The following is a 14,697-nucleotide window of genomic DNA, read 5'->3' as shown; positions in this document are numbered from 1 at the left end:
AAAAAATGAATAATATTATTATACTAATTTATTTTGAGAAACTTACCTCCTCATTGTAGCGGTCACGTAAGGCTGAGGGTACATTTTCCTCAACCAGCCTTTTGAAATCCAAGAGGATTTGAGCAAAATTCCTCTTGGAGAGTGTGTGATGAGATGGGTGGCAAACTCATCAATGTGAACCACAGAAGTGGTTCAAGTCGTACAGCACTGGAATCCCATTATGCTGCAGATATTGAATGGCCTCCAGATTGGCGGTGCATTTGTCTGCCACAGCGCCGGCCAATTTGGAGGTCAGCTCGGGGTTTTCCTTATGCTGTTTAGGGCCGATTGGATTCCCTGCAAAATAGCAGCCGAACCCATCTTTTCCATGCCACTTGATGCCTATAAAAATGAATTTCATTTACACAAACATAATACATAATATTATTTATTACTTACAGTTCGCAAATAGATAATTTGCAAATGGCCCTCAAAATTCGATGTTTATGGTGAACTCATCGAATAATAAAAAAAAGGGTTCGTTCACCATGACAAACTGGAGATTGCTCTCAATGATGGTGAACCCCTCTCGCAGAGTCGCTTCTCTTCTTTTTAACCATGTCAGAAAAGAATATGTGAAATCAAATTATATTGCCAATGAATTGATATAGTTCATTTTAATCGCAATTTATTAAAACAAATTCAAAACAAGTTAAAAACAAATTGGCGCCAAAATAGTAAATATTCGGCCATTATAGGGTTGCCAATGTATCTATTTATGATATTCGATTATTATATTATTAATAATTATTGTGTTTTTATATATATATTTACTTGCTCATATTTAAGATGAGTCATTTGCATTTTCCATAAATTAGTATTAACCAAGTTAAAAAAAAAGGAAAAGTATCGAGTACTAGTTGAAATTCAAAACAAAACTAAAAAATATTACTGAACTGAAATTTAAAATTCATAATTTAATTAAAAAACCAAAATGATTAAAATAATAAACTATGGTGTAATTATTTTATGTTTGCATTTGTTTATTTATAACTAAAATTAATTCTTTTTTCTCAGAATATAAATTTTTATAACAAGGATGAGTCGTCGCCGGCGAAGTAAGGCACTGATAAACCAGTGGAGACTGTCCACATGGGGAGCCAGTGGCCGAGCTGTAAATTGGGGCCATTGCCTGGGAGGAGATCACAGGTGGAAGGAGATGGAAGATGGACGTAGAGATCAGCTACGCTCGCGGGCTCCGTTTAAATCTAAATTTCTGCTCGAAATTGCCCAATACTGGCACTCGTTCTTGTCTTTTTTAGAATCCACTAGCCTGGTCACTCTAAATGGCATATGTTTATCAATCGGGTGTATATGGAAGGAAAATGTGAAGTCGTCTCTGGAAGTAGCTGAACGCGCGTCCCACTTGTCAGCCGGCAATACATAATAAAATATAAAAAAAACATTGTGTTTTTTTGATATTTGTGCCACCTCTATGTGACCAATTCATTAGTGTAATTTTCATATAAGGAATATTGATATTTTGGAATAAAATAAACAGCACTCCAAGCAGGCTAAGTTTTCGAGACGTTTCCCGTTCAAATCAAAAATCCGGTTCGCGTGAAAAGTTTACATATTTTCCACAGCTCCGCGGAGCAAACAGCAAACAGACACCCAAAATCACACAAAAGTACACTGACACAAACAGACGCAGCCTGAAAGGAGCCCCACCAAGGGAGAAGTGTCGATCGGGAGTGCCACAGCTCCGGAGGCAGTAGCACCATGTCTCCCGCCTTCCTGACGCTCATCGCCGTATTCGTGTGCATCCTGTTCCGGATATTGAATGTCCACAGCCAGCCCCTGAAGCCCAGTGTGTGGTGCTTGGACCCCCAGTTCCTCGACTGCCTCTACAAAATCGCACCCGTACTAAGGGAACCGTAAGTAACGCCTTCCGTCAAATGGACCCACCGGTATTAGGGATTGTTTAGGTTTTTTCCATAAATATGTATGGAGTATGTCACACCCACCCACACAGGCGCACTGGAACCAGGCGAAATCTTAACTCGGGCACATACAGATGTGCCCGTAATAACAGCACACCCATCAATTACAGTCTTTACAGCAGAGGCCGTTAAAAAAGTACATCAAATGTGAAAAAAAGACAAATATTTACCAAAATGTTGGAGATGATAGTTAGATGAGATGACCCCCTTGATAGTTATTTATAAATATTCTTTCATAAGTTGTAGTTATCTGTATATTAGTCACTTTTCTTCGCTATTGATACTACGGCCACAGCAAAATATTAGTCGACCAGGCAGCATAATTGCCAATGTTATTAAACAAATCTGCAATTACTTCTGATTATCGCAAATGGCTAATTTACTATTATACTGATGTGTATGATATATTGTTTCGGGCATTCTGTCGAATTCCCAGCTGCTAAACAATGAATCATTAATGGCAATTAGTCAATAAACCTTCTGCTGGAAATTATTTTAAACTCTCCTTCATAGTCGGTGAATACATTTGCGATTAATAAAGTCTAGTGGTATTCTATAAGTTTTATTCGCTATCAGCGCTGGCTGACACATGCCTCTCGATACAGACTTGTTGCTTTACGAGGTTTCCATTATCGGCGAAACAATAAAACCCTTAACCGCAGGGTGGGCTCTTCCTGTCACAGGTTAAAAATATTCTAAGGTTATCGCGGGAAAATATTTAATTAAAAATACATAGTCACACATGAGAGGGCAGGTTATCAGAGTAATGAACCTAAAAGACAAATATGTTTATGGTTTTATTTTTGTAAATATTTATTTTGTACAAAATGGACACCTGGACTAACTTTTTCCTTTGGCTGTGGACACGCGCCTGGAAATTTTTCCGCCTTTACTTTTCTTTGCGCTAAATCTGTGAAAGCTTTTGGCAATTTTTGCTTTTTTGTCCAACCGCATGAGTAAATGGAATTCAGATTAATCTTTTTTTAAAATTTCAATTTATTTTACTGTGTGTCTGGCAGAAGAGGCGATAAGGAGTAATAAAAAGAAATCCAGGGCAAAGTCCGGCCCATTATTACGCAGTTCGGTAGGAAGCTAGAGACGTTAACTAACGCCTAGCAACCATAATCGCGAGGGGGTAATTCCAAGATATACATAGTTCAGTGTAGTATAGAAAGAAGTGCCGGCAACACGTAGCTGTAGCCATATAGACCCATTCAAATGCCGGCAATACCTGAGAGTGTTTTGGTTTGGCGCAGTGCCCACTCGGCTGCCGCTTTGTTTGACAACAAAGATTGCGTAAGAAATCGGCCCGGCTGGGGAGATAGTTTCATCCCCTCTCTCCTGGTGACTGGTCCAAATCTTGAAACCGGTTGGAAGATGAGCTCAGTTCTTAGCTAACTAATGTCTTTTTTGGAGGTGCTCACGCTCCCATGTCGTGATCAGGTGAAGTCAACCCCAAAGCTAACAATGTAATAGTATTGTTGACAAGAAAAAGGTACTTTTCCTTAAAACGATGATCCATTTTGTTATGCAATAGAAACTACATAGTAGCTCGCAAATTGCACAGCTCATGCAACCAGTGGTTTCTAGTTTCATAGCCACCACTGTTTTTAGGTGATTACTGCAAGGGGTGCGACATTCAGAATGCTACGATGAGTCATCCAGACTGATGTTTACAATATTTGCATGCTTTTAACTTTTATTGTCGTTCAAACATTTCATATGTGTGTGAAAGATACAAAATGACAGTTGTTCTTTGTAGAGGAGTGGAAGACTCCCCCTGACGACTTGAAAGTTCTTCACACATCAATACCTCACCTTTTGAGGTCGCATATTGATTGATGTTTGGAAATTCATGTTGGACTCTTATAAAAAATGTATCAGCTGCAAGCTGGGTTAGTTCCCAAGGGAGGCAGCCCCTTTCCATGCACTCTTCACTTGTACTTTGATTGGTCATAATTGAATGGCCACCGTTACTGGGCACACACATCTGAATACACAAATTTGTGGCACGTTTTTGCACGGCTGACACTGAAAAAATTGCATTAGATCGTTTTATTTCTATAAACTATATTTATATTTCGTTGAAAACAATTTCAGCGGATCTATTTCAACTAAATACATGATTTTTAGCAGAACACGTGACTGCGTCGTGATTTTTCCCCATGCATCTTCCCACCTAAATAAAGACTGTATTGTTGCGTGCCCAATTAGGTTCAATTGGCTCTAATGCCGTTCCCTTGTCTGTCTATTAGCTTATATTTAGCTTGGTTTTGTAACTCATCCCATTGAAAATCAGAATCCAATTTTAATGTGGTCAAAATTGGCAAATTGCCTGCTAACAGACTGGATATATTTACTTTAGCTGCCATATTTCAACACACAATGTCAAGGCTAGAAAAAAAAAAGAAAATAGAAAAAAAATTGGTTTGCATCGGCCGGGAATCGAACCCGGGCCGCCCGCGTGGCAGGCGAGCATTCTACCACTGAACCACCGATGCTTGTGTATGGATGGCGGCAAAGTTACCAGTTCTACCTTCCCAACTATCTCCAGTGGCTAGTCAGACCAAACGAATGGGTGCTTTTATATTTGTTTTTATCAAATAAGGTTGACTGATTAGAATTATATGAATAACACTCGTATAACACATAACAGATATATAATCAAAACTTCTTGTGGGGAAATAAATTTGGTGTATAAACCTAAAAATTTGTACATGAATCTTTTAGATATGTCCCACCACGGCTTTGGGGCTTCAGTGGTCATGTCCAGACCGTTTTGCACAGCATTGTGGGCCGAGTGCGCTGTCCTTGGCCTTTGGGCGAGCGCGTTTATCTGTCCCTGCAGGATGGCTCCACATTAACCTACGACTTGTACCAGCCACTCAACGAGCATGAACGTAAGTAGCGAGGTTTCACAGAACCCTATGAAGGTGCTAACAGGGTTTTCCCGCTGCCCTTAGATGACATCACAGTGGCCATTTGCCCAGGCATAGCCAACAGTTCGGAATCGGTCTATATTCGTACTTTTGTCCATTTGGCCCAATGCAATGGCTATCGCTGTGCGGTACTGAACCACATTGGAGCGCTGCGCAGTGTCCAAGTGACGTCGACGCGGATTTTTACGTACGGACACACGGAGGACTTTGCCGCCATGGTGGAGCACCTGCATCAGAAGTACCAGCAAAGTCGGATCGTGGCAGTAGGTTTCAGTCTGGGCGGTAATCTGGTGACCAAGTACATGGGCGAGAGCCAGAAGACCAAACCCAACAATGTCATCGGAGGGATATCCATTTGCCAGGGCTACAATGCCGTCGAGTGAGTTGTGTTTGTAACTTTTAAAGAGGGACTTTTGACCCATATATCATCTACTGTAGGGGCACCAAGTGGCTACTGAACTGGCAGAACTTCAGACGCTTCTATTTGTACATTATGACGGAGAATGTGAAGAGCATTATCTTGAGGCACCGCCATGTCCTGCTATCGGATGAAGTAAAGGCCCGCCACAACCTCAACGAGCGGGAAATCATCGCCGCTGCTACTCTGCCAGAACTAGATGAAGCTTACACGAGGCGTGTCTATAACTTCTCTTCCACTCAGGAGCTGTACAAGTGGAGCTCTTCATATTTTTACTTGGAAACCATTCAGAAGCCCATGATTTTCATTAATGCCAAGGACGATCCATTGATTCCGGAGGACTTGCTGAATCCCATTAAGGAATATGCAAGTTAGTATTAACACTTTTCATAAATAATTTTTTGTTTTCTTTTGGTAATTTTATTTGCCGCCAAATTTTGAAGACGGTGGAATGTCAGTGTTGTGAAGCGTCGACGTGTGCAACGCGCAGAAGCATTCCTCAGTTTCCAATCGGCATTAGTCGGCACATTGACCAAGCTTCACAACAAGCAGTCGTGGCCGAGCGGTTAAGGCGTCTGACTAGAAATCAGATTCCCTCTGGGAGCGTAGGTTCGAATCCTACCGACTGCGATTTGGCTTTCTTTTTTTTCTTTTTATTTTATTTTTATTATTGTTATATTGAATATTTTATTTCTTTTCAGGCACTCGACAGAATGCGGCATACGTTGAAGTTGCCCATGGCGGCCACCTGGGCTTCTATGAAGGCGGTTTCGTTTATCCGAATCCCGTGACCTGGCTGGATCGTACATTAGTGGCCATGGTGGGATCGTTGGTCATGATGCAGGCCGATGTCGGCAAGGTGGCTAATTGAGTCACCAGTTTGTCCATGCGCACACTCTAACTACACGACTCTATTAAATGATTTTGTGTCAAAATTGGTTGTCGCAGCCGAAAATGAATCTTGAAGAACGTCGAGTTGAGGCCGATCCAAGAACAACCCATACATATAGTTATACCATATATTGATGTAAAGCAAGTAAAAATTATCAGCCGCAGACGCAAAATTAACAAGAAATTGATGTACACTTTAAAAAGTGCATTTAAAACCGAGAAATCGCCGTTTTTGCTACGCCGTTTTGAGATCGTTTTGGACAATAGTTTTGTAAGGTTTTTGCAAATTTTGGAGCAGCCAAACATTCACGATATATCAGTTTTACTGTACCTTAGTTAGTTCATGCAAGAAACATATAACAATGTACTTATGTATAAGAAAATTCCTATTTATTAGCATTTTGATTTGTGATCTAACATGTTTTAATTATGTATGTATATTTTGATACGAGAAATGTACACGACGCACCGGACACACAAATTGATGTACAACAGTAATTATAAATTATAAGTAACTCCCGCACCATACCATGAATAATTAATAGAAACAAAAATGCCTTATTGTAGACTTCGTTTTATAAGTGTATGACCGCATTATTTAAATTATTTATTTTGTACTACGATGCATTTCACGAAATCAACCAAAAGAATAACCAAAAGGAATTTCGCCCATCGATGGCTACGATTTTTTTTTGTACGTTTTCTGATCTTTACCATGTTGATAGTCAAATAAAATGCGATTTGTTTACCCATGTAATAGAAGTATACTAGAATATTTATAAATGTATTTGTGAATGTATTTATAAATGTACAATTCAATAAAGAACAGTTAAATACAAGTATTACCTTTTATTTGAAAATGAAAAGCTTATATGTAAGTTCTCTTCCACAATTTTCATAAGATCTGGCAGCCTTGTTTCCATTTTACATTTTGATGTCGAGAACAACATTATTGGGAATATGACGTCGTCACTCACAAGCAGTCGTGGCCGAGCGGTTAAGGCGTCTGACTAGAAATCAGATTCCCTCTGGGAGCGTAGGTTCGAATCCTACCGACTGCGAAAATAGTTGACTTTTTTTTTATTCTTATTTTTATTTTGTAAAACTGTCTAAAATTAATTTCATAATATCATAATCATTTTTGAAATTTGCAGAAGAGAGTAGGACATTTTTCGCGGCAACAGCAATTGATGCCACATTTGTAGTTTTGTGCCTCGCACGTGTCTTTAGTCCACGGAAAACTCAGATAACCTGTGAAAAAAACCATTATAGGCGAATGAGATTCTTATAAGCATATCAACTCACGGGCATAGCCTTTGGATAACCTCTCCGCGTTTTTGGATTGCAGCTGGCAGTCACTCAGAAAGTTGTAGGTGAAGGGCAGGTTTGTGACGTTGCCCATTCCGCAGTGGGTGTCCAGAAGACAGCGCCATCTTGCCGTATCGTTGCAAGGACCACTTTCCTGATCATTTTCAGCCGTGTAGCGGCAATGGGGTCCACAGCAGGTATTGTCCCTGGGCGGAAGAGGGGGCTCTGTGACACCATCATCCACGCATCCGTTCTTTCCCGTGTATGTTTGGCAGAGAGTCTTCCAGGGACACTTTACCCGGCATGGCTCACTCAAGACTACGAGAAGGCAGGAAAAGAAGTGAAAGATAAGCAGGTTGCGTGTGGCGCCCATGGTAGCTAGTAACATCGTACGGAATGAACCCTGATTGCCTTCTTATATACCCTGCCACTAGGCCAAGAGCGTGAAATATTTGCACAACTGTTGAGCAAAATTGTAAACTTCTTCCATCGGCGGACTATAAAAGGAGGTTTCTTGGATCACTCTTGATTGAATATAGTTCGCTATGGGCTTCCAAATTCTACTAGGCGTGCTGCTCCTTTTTGTCGCCTCAAAGGAAGGCCTGTCCCACAAGAAGGATCTCTGTCCCGTCGTCACGAACAACTGTTCCCTTTGCAAGGGCAACACCACACACATGTGTGTCTGCGATTTCACCTGCTCGGGTTGGGACAAGCCCTGCAACTGGGTGGTCAGTTGCCAGGCACAAATCCAGGACATCAACGACATTCGCAGAAACAAGAACAAGCTGAGTGAGTCCACTTATCAATACTTCCAATGTTAGACAATTAGATTGTTCTCTCATCTTTTCCAGTCATTTTCATTCTTCCCAACCGGAGCTATAAGCAGTGCCTGGAAATTAATGTTAACACTCATAAGCACAGGAATTGCTGTAACTTGTTCTGCAAAAACGGCACAAGGGATGTGTGCTTCTAAATAAATAAATCATATTTTAAAGTTTAAATTTACAAATTTTAAATAAAATTTAATTTTAATTTTCATGAAAATTACTGAATGGGCTGTGGGACTAACACCAAAGGGCAAAAAACAAGTTACAAATTCAAGAACTAGGAAAATCAACCTTCAATTCTTTAATACTTTTTCAAAGAAAAAAATTTATTGAGAGCTTTACTTCTGTAATAAAACTCGAACTTCGCAGATACTGCTATTCATTTAATATTCAATTTTGAACATTAAATATAATCGGCTTACTGTTGAACTAGATAATAACAGAATTGATAATTCAGAAGAAATTATCTTCGAATTCATAAGTTATATACATATGTACATATGTATACTTGTGAAAGGCATAAATATTCAACTTGATGTACCCATGTCCGTCTGTCTGTCACGTAGGTCTCAGAGACTTCACAGAGTTTATATTCATTGGATGGTTTTTAAAGAAGTTCTAGACTGAAAGATTGGTAAATTGGTTTTATATTAAAACTTTCATAAGAATCGATTTACTATATCTATATCCTATAACTACAAGGGCATATTAACTTCGGCTCCGCCCGAAGTTTGCTTTTGTTGTTTTTTATAAAAAAAACTCATTATATTTCAAGGTTCTCCCTAGTACTTACACACGTGCCACTGCAACATTTTTACTTTGAACTTTCAAGAGCTGTTTATGGAAGATTAAGATTATTAAATAATTAAAGTTCACACATTATTTGCGTATGTGCACACATGGCACACAATTCTTTTTATTGTTAAAATTATTTATTTAACTGTTTTTGGCTTAAAAGTATGGTGACCTTTGGCATACATTTATCAATATTATTGATTTTTTCGAAACGTTTCTAAAAATATAATTAATAAAAATTCAAATAAACAGTAAAGGATGAAAAAGAAAGGATGGCTATAGTCGGGAAACTCGATTCGGCTTTAGCGGAGTTTTCCGACTATATTACTCATACTCAACTTACTCATCTTTTCCACCCACACTTTAACTACCTTTTAAAATTTAAACTTTAACGGCATGAATTTTCGGAAACAATTTTTGTTGCATATTTTTGCGCTACCTTCGGCAATACTACCGATTCAGTAGAAACAGATTAAAAAGGCTATAGCTCCTCTAAAAATTATCCACTTTGGCTCCTTTTCGCTACAACGAGATTTCTGTTTTATATACTATATATCTGTAGGTATATGTCTTCCAAAAGTCGGCCGATTGAGATGCTTTTTAGATATACATATATTAAGTATAAAAATAGTTTGGCATCAAAAGTTTTTCAAAATTTCTAGTACCGGCGATACAGAAATTCACGATTTGTGGGGCCTGAAGGAGGCGTGGAAAATATGTGAAACAAACTTGAACTGCGTGGGCATCTCTTATGTATAAGTAGTTTCTGAGATCCATGCGTTCATATGAACAGACCGACGGACGGATAGACGAACTTGGGTATATCGACTCGGCTGGTGATGCTAATCAAGAATATATATTGATTTGAGTTCACGTGATCAATAGATTTAAGATTTGATTGTGAGCGTGGCACTGCCCATTTTTCCCTGAAAACATGAAAAAACATTCTCAATTCCCTTGAAAATGAAAAACATTCTAACTCAAAAACTAAGCTAGATATTTCAATTTGGTTTTTATTTAGTGTTTTGTAAAGCCATAGTCTTCTTTTGGCAAAGTAGGTGTGGTTATTTTTTTTGTAAATTAAAAAATCTTTTAATTTTTATACCCTTGCAGAGGGTATTATAATTTTGTCCAAAAGTGTGCAACGCTGTGAAGGAGACATCTCCGACCCTATAAAGTATATATATTCTTGATCAGGATCACCTCCTGAGTTGATATGAGCATTTCCGTCTGTCCGTCTGTCTGTCCGTCTATCTGTCTGTTTCTACGCGAACTAGTCTCTCAGTTTTAAAGCTATCGTCTTGAAACTTTGCACACACCCTTCTTTCCTTTGCAGTATATAAGTCGGAACGGCCCGGATCCGCCGACTATATCCTATAGCTGCCATATAACTGATTGATCGGAAATGGCCCAACTTTCGTGTTTTTGAAGATAGAAGTTTGGGACATTTTTAGGTTTTGTATTATAATAAATTGGGTTATATTATCATATTCTTATAAGGATCGGCCAACTATATCCGATGTTTGCGATATATATCCGGTTTAACTGCAAGAATATATAAACTTCGGCTCCACCCGAAGTTAGCTTTGCTTTTTTGTTAAAAATTAGATTTAATTCTATAAATTTTCTTGCTTGTTTGCTTTGCTACTTACATTTTCGATTTTTTAAAAGGACAACACAAGTTTTTTGGACACTTCACATACACAAACACATAAAACAAACCCCAATGAAAAGTATTCATTTCAAAACTTTTGATTTTACTATTCGGGTTTTAAAATCGCACCCAAAATCGTAAGTTTTAAGCTCATGTAAATGTAAACATCAACAGCTGTGTTCAATATAATAGCTGATTTCTTCGCAGTGGCTCCATCTATTGAAATTTATAGTATGCAACATTTAAAATTTATCTATTGTGAATGATATGCAGTTAAAATTATTTAAATTGTTTAACTTTTAAAAAATGATTTTATGCTAGAAAAAGTGGTCAAATTTCCTATCATGCAATATACCTTTCTACTCTACGAGTATGGGGTATAAACAAAATTTCCAGAATCCTAGGACAATTTTCCAGGATAGGATGAATCGTAGGTATATAACAAGTGTTATTATCGAAAGGCTCGTCAAAACTTTCAGACCATTGTTAAATAAAAGATAACTTTCCTTTGACTTTATTCAGTGTCACAGTTAAAACCCAAAGATCCTTGAACACGATCCATATTTCAGTTTCCGTTTCGAGGGGATCAGGAAGAGAGGATTATTAGAGAACCACATTTCATACAAAAACAAGAAAGGAAAGCTAACTTCGGGTGGAGCCGCAGTTGATATACTCTTCAGTTAAAATCGGATATACATCGCAAACATCGGATATCGGACGATTCCTTTGAGAATATTATTATTAAACCAATTTATTGCAATACATAATCTATGAAAAAATCCCAAGCTTCTGTCTTAGTATACCAATATTAGTATACCAATGTTAGTATTTTTACCAAATACCATTTCCGATCGTTCAGTTATGTGGCAGCTATAGAATATAGTTGGCTGATCCTTATGAAAATTGATAGGTCGAATTATTTTGCCTATACGATTCACAAATAGCATTTATGCGAAATTCGAACTCTCTAACTCTAAAAACACCAAAGTTATACCGATCAGTCGGTCGATCCCGGTGGATTTCGACTTTTATACTGCAAATAAAAGAAGGTTGTGTGCGAATTTTCAAGTCGATAGCTTTAAAACTGAGAGACTAGTTTGCGTAGAAACATACAGATGAACAGACGGACGGCGGACAGACGGACATGCTCAACACAACTCAGGAGATGATCCTGATCAAGAATATATACCTTATAGGTTTCGAGATATCTCTTTCTCTGCGTTGCACACTTTTGATCAAAATAATTATACCCTCTGCAAGGGTATAATGAGGATGGGCCCATTAATGAGCCAAGACTGGAAATCAGAGGTCATTCAAAAAATTGACGATGCTTGGCCGAGAGTCAGACATAATTTTGTCGATATACAAATTTTGGTTAGGCATCTCCAATTTTATATGGGAAACAGACTCGAATACGGTCAAATATGTAGCAAGAGTTGGTGAGGACATAAAGGTAGTAGAATACCTTACGACATTTTTATGGAGCTTTTAAACCAAGGACTTAAGTCAGCCTTGGACGGTTTAAAATTTTAAAATTACAAACTGCATTTTATTTAAAATATAGGAATATAGTTCTCTTTTGAGGACTTTAACATTTCTGGAAAAATAAACCACGAAAACCCCCCATTTTCTTACTTAGAGATGGAAATTTAATGAATCAAATGTTTTGCTTTAATCAAGTTTTAATGAAAACGTATAATTGGGTTTCTTCCATTTCTGATTTAATCAACATTTTGGTGGAGGAGGTGTAGAAAATTTACAGAAACGCTTGGGACACATTTCACGGCAACAGCAATTAATACCGCACTTAAAATTTTTGGAAATGCAGGTTTCGTTGCACCAGTTATCAATACTCAGCAGTTCTAAGGAGATTGGAATGTGATTCAATAGAAAGTACTTTTTTTTTTTTAGATTTTTACTCACGAGCATAGCCGTCTAACTTCCTTTGTGCGTTTTCCTTTGCCAATTCGGAGTCTGTCAGGCATTGGTAACTGAAGGGCAGCGTTGGTTTTCCCTTCCCGCAACTGGTGTCTAGAATGCATCGACATTTTTTTTCTTCGCAGCCGCATGGAGGAGGAGTCGCTGGGGGTTCCAGGGCCGTGTAGCGGCACTGGGGACCACAGCAGGTGTTGTCCCGTGGCGGGAGCTTTGGCTCCCACTTCCCATTGTCGACGCAGCCATTCAATCCTACGTAGGACTCACAGAGACTTCTCCAGGGAGAAATGACCCGGCATCCTGAAACCGAAACGACCAGAAGGCAGGCCAAGAATTGGAGGATCAGCAGGCTTCGTGCGGCACCCATGTTGATGGAAACTTACTGGTTAATTACCAACATAAGTCCTCCTTATATACCCTGACCCGCTAAAAATAAGCCAAATGTTTGCGCAATTGTTTACCAGACAAAGTTAAAAATAGTACGTTGTCTCCATTGGTAGACTATATAAGGCGATGCCTGGCTCCAAACTCTATCGAGGTCTTTTCGCGATGGCTGCTAAAATTATTTTGGGCTTGCTGCTGCTTTTTGTGGTTTCGGAGAAGGTCTTGGCCTGCCAACAATCACTGTGTCCTGTCGTCAATAATTGGAACTGCCTGTGCGAAGGCAGGGCCGCCCATGTCTGCGTCTGCGACTTTACGTGCTCGGAGTGGGATAAGCCCTGCAACTGGGTCGTCTCTTGTCGGGCTGAAGTCGACAATATTAACGCATGGCGCGGTCGAAAGAATAAGCTTGGTAAGAACTGAAAATATCGGACCTTTCAAAAGAGTTTTCTTATCCTTGATGTATTTAATTCCAGATCTTTTGTGGCTTCCCACCCTCTGTCATGAACAGTGCTTGAAGGTAAACGAAGACACGCATAAGCGTATAAACTGCTGCAACCTGTTTTGTCAACAAAACGTCACAGATGTGTGTTTCTAAATAAATGTTCGATTCCTTAATTCAAACCAGCACCCATACATTTCGGTTTTTATTATTTTCTTCATCTGTAAGATATTCCTCGATTGTAAAATCTAAAAATATGCCTCCACTTGTAAGCCTGTGAAAGCATGTTACCGATGGACGATCCATATTCTTAGAAATAATTTCTATATTAATAATTATAATTTCTGAATTAATTTAAACAAGAAAGGAAATCTAACTTCGGGTGGATCCAAAATTGATATACTCTTGCAGTTTAAACCGGATATACATCGCAAACATCGAATATAGTTGGTCGACCCTTATGAGAGTATCATAATACAACCAATTTATTACAATAAAAAAAACTTAAAAAATATCCCAAGCTTCTATCTTTAAAAATACCAAAGTTGGTATTTTTACCAAACACCGATTCCGATCTTTAAGTTCTTTATGATAGCTATAGTCGGCCGATTGTTTGGTAAAATTTGGTAGGTCGAATGAACTGACGATAAATAGAATCTGTACAAAGTTCCAGCTTTCTATATTAAAAAACACGAAAGTTGGGTCATTTCCGAGTGTTTAGTTATATGGCAGCTATAGGATACGGATAAGGCCGATTCTTATAAAATTTCGTTCATAATTTGATCGTATTATTTTGACAAAAGTAGCGATCACCAAAAATCACAGCTCTCTAACTCTAAAAACACCGAAGTTATACCATTTCCGATCAATCAGTTATATGGCAGCTATAGGATATAGTCGGCCGATCCCGGCCGTTCCGTCTTATATACTGCTTGCAAAGGAAAAAAGGGTGTGTGCAAAGTTTCAAGTCGAAACAGACAGACGGACATGCTTATATCAACTCAGAAGGTGATCCTGATGAAGAATATATATGCTTAATAGGGTTCACTTTTTTGTCCACTTTTGGACAAAGTTAAAATACCCTCTGCAAGGGTATCAAAATATGGCATTTCGGTTTTAATATAC

The 14,697-nt window shown here is 38.6% G+C and overlaps 4 protein-coding genes and 3 non-coding genes across 10 annotated transcripts; 5 read left to right on the top strand and 2 right to left on the bottom strand.

Annotated features, from left to right (window-relative positions):
* The first annotated feature begins 1,335 nt into the window (after nucleotides 1-1,335).
* Hydr2 (abhydrolase domain-containing protein 2) lies at nucleotides 1,336-7,069 on the top strand. The gene is made up of 5 exons (XM_017235063.3): nucleotides 1,336-1,916; nucleotides 4,713-4,882; nucleotides 4,946-5,300; nucleotides 5,360-5,709; nucleotides 6,041-7,069. The coding sequence occupies exons 1-5, from the start codon at nucleotides 1,762-1,764 to the stop codon at nucleotides 6,208-6,210; spliced, it is 1,200 nt and encodes a 399-aa protein (XP_017090552.1). The 5' UTR covers nucleotides 1,336-1,761; the 3' UTR covers nucleotides 6,211-7,069.
* TRNAG-GCC (transfer RNA glycine (anticodon GCC)) lies at nucleotides 4,413-4,483 on the bottom strand. Its single transcript has one exon. It is a non-coding gene; the product is annotated as a tRNA-Gly (tRNA).
* Nucleotides 5,888-5,969, top strand: TRNAS-AGA (transfer RNA serine (anticodon AGA)). The gene has a single exon. It is a non-coding gene; the product is annotated as a tRNA-Ser (tRNA).
* Nucleotides 7,070-7,209: 140 nt separating the features above from the next.
* Nucleotides 7,210-7,291, top strand: TRNAS-AGA (transfer RNA serine (anticodon AGA)). The gene has a single exon. It is a non-coding gene; the product is annotated as a tRNA-Ser (tRNA).
* A 6-nt stretch (nucleotides 7,292-7,297) lies between these two features.
* On the top strand, nucleotides 7,298-8,511 carry LOC108121121 (uncharacterized). Its single transcript, XM_017235055.3, has 2 exons — nucleotides 7,298-8,327; nucleotides 8,390-8,511. Exons 1-2 carry the CDS (start codon nucleotides 8,084-8,086, stop codon nucleotides 8,509-8,511), a joined length of 366 nt encoding a protein of 121 aa, XP_017090544.2. The 5' UTR covers nucleotides 7,298-8,083.
* On the bottom strand, nucleotides 7,366-7,911 carry LOC108121120 (uncharacterized). Its single transcript, XM_017235054.2, has 2 exons — nucleotides 7,536-7,911; nucleotides 7,366-7,481 (listed from the first exon to the last, which is right to left on the bottom strand). Exons 1-2 carry the CDS (start codon nucleotides 7,909-7,911, stop codon nucleotides 7,366-7,368), a joined length of 492 nt encoding a protein of 163 aa, XP_017090543.2.
* A 2,312-nt stretch (nucleotides 8,512-10,823) lies between the features above and the next one.
* Nucleotides 10,824-13,820, top strand: LOC108121123 (uncharacterized). Of its 4 annotated transcripts, none has more exons than XM_070277484.1 (4): nucleotides 10,827-10,951; nucleotides 11,022-11,248; nucleotides 12,726-13,542; nucleotides 13,607-13,820. In XM_070277484.1, exons 3-4 carry the CDS (start codon nucleotides 13,263-13,265, stop codon nucleotides 13,726-13,728), a joined length of 402 nt encoding a protein of 133 aa, XP_070133585.1. In that variant the 5' UTR covers nucleotides 10,827-10,951; nucleotides 11,022-11,248; nucleotides 12,726-13,262; the 3' UTR covers nucleotides 13,729-13,820. The 4 variants fall into 4 exon arrangements, with proteins under 4 accessions (XP_070133586.1, XP_017090547.2, XP_070133585.1 ...); XM_070277486.1 differs by having other exon boundaries at nucleotides 10,870-10,968; XM_070277485.1 differs by lacking the exon at nucleotides 11,022-11,248 and having other exon boundaries at nucleotides 10,824-10,951.
* Nucleotides 13,821-14,697: the final 877 nt, after the last annotated feature.

The sequence above is a fragment of the Drosophila bipectinata genome, chromosome 2L (assembly GCF_030179905.1).
Source record: "Drosophila bipectinata strain 14024-0381.07 chromosome 2L, DbipHiC1v2, whole genome shotgun sequence".
Classification (NCBI taxonomy): domain Eukaryota; kingdom Metazoa; phylum Arthropoda; class Insecta; order Diptera; family Drosophilidae; genus Drosophila; species Drosophila bipectinata.
This window is presented reverse-complemented; position numbering and strand designations above follow the sequence as displayed.

Coding starts and splice junctions, on each gene's coding strand:
- Hydr2 (XM_017235063.3), top strand. CDS start 1,762: ATGTCTCCCGCCTTCCTGACGCTCATCGCCGTATTCGTGTGCATCCTG. Junction 1,917..4,712: donor GCACCCGTACTAAGGGAACC/GTAAGTAACGCC, acceptor TGAATCTTTTAG/ATATGTCCCACCACGGCTTT. Junction 4,883..4,945: donor GCCACTCAACGAGCATGAAC/GTAAGTAGCGAG, acceptor CGCTGCCCTTAG/ATGACATCACAGTGGCCATT.
- LOC108121121 (XM_017235055.3), top strand. CDS start 8,084: ATGGGCTTCCAAATTCTACTAGGCGTGCTGCTCCTTTTTGTCGCCTCA. Junction 8,328..8,389: donor CAGAAACAAGAACAAGCTGA/GTGAGTCCACTT, acceptor CATCTTTTCCAG/TCATTTTCATTCTTCCCAAC.
- LOC108121120 (XM_017235054.2), bottom strand. CDS start 7,911: ATGGGCGCCACACGCAACCTGCTTATCTTTCACTTCTTTTCCTGCCTT. Junction 7,482..7,535: donor GTTATCCAAAGGCTATGCCC/GTGAGTTGATAT, acceptor TTTTTTTCACAG/GTTATCTGAGTTTTCCGTGG.
- LOC108121123 (XM_070277485.1), top strand. CDS start 13,263: ATGCCTGGCTCCAAACTCTATCGAGGTCTTTTCGCGATGGCTGCTAAA. Junction 13,543..13,606: donor CGGTCGAAAGAATAAGCTTG/GTAAGAACTGAA, acceptor ATTTAATTCCAG/ATCTTTTGTGGCTTCCCACC.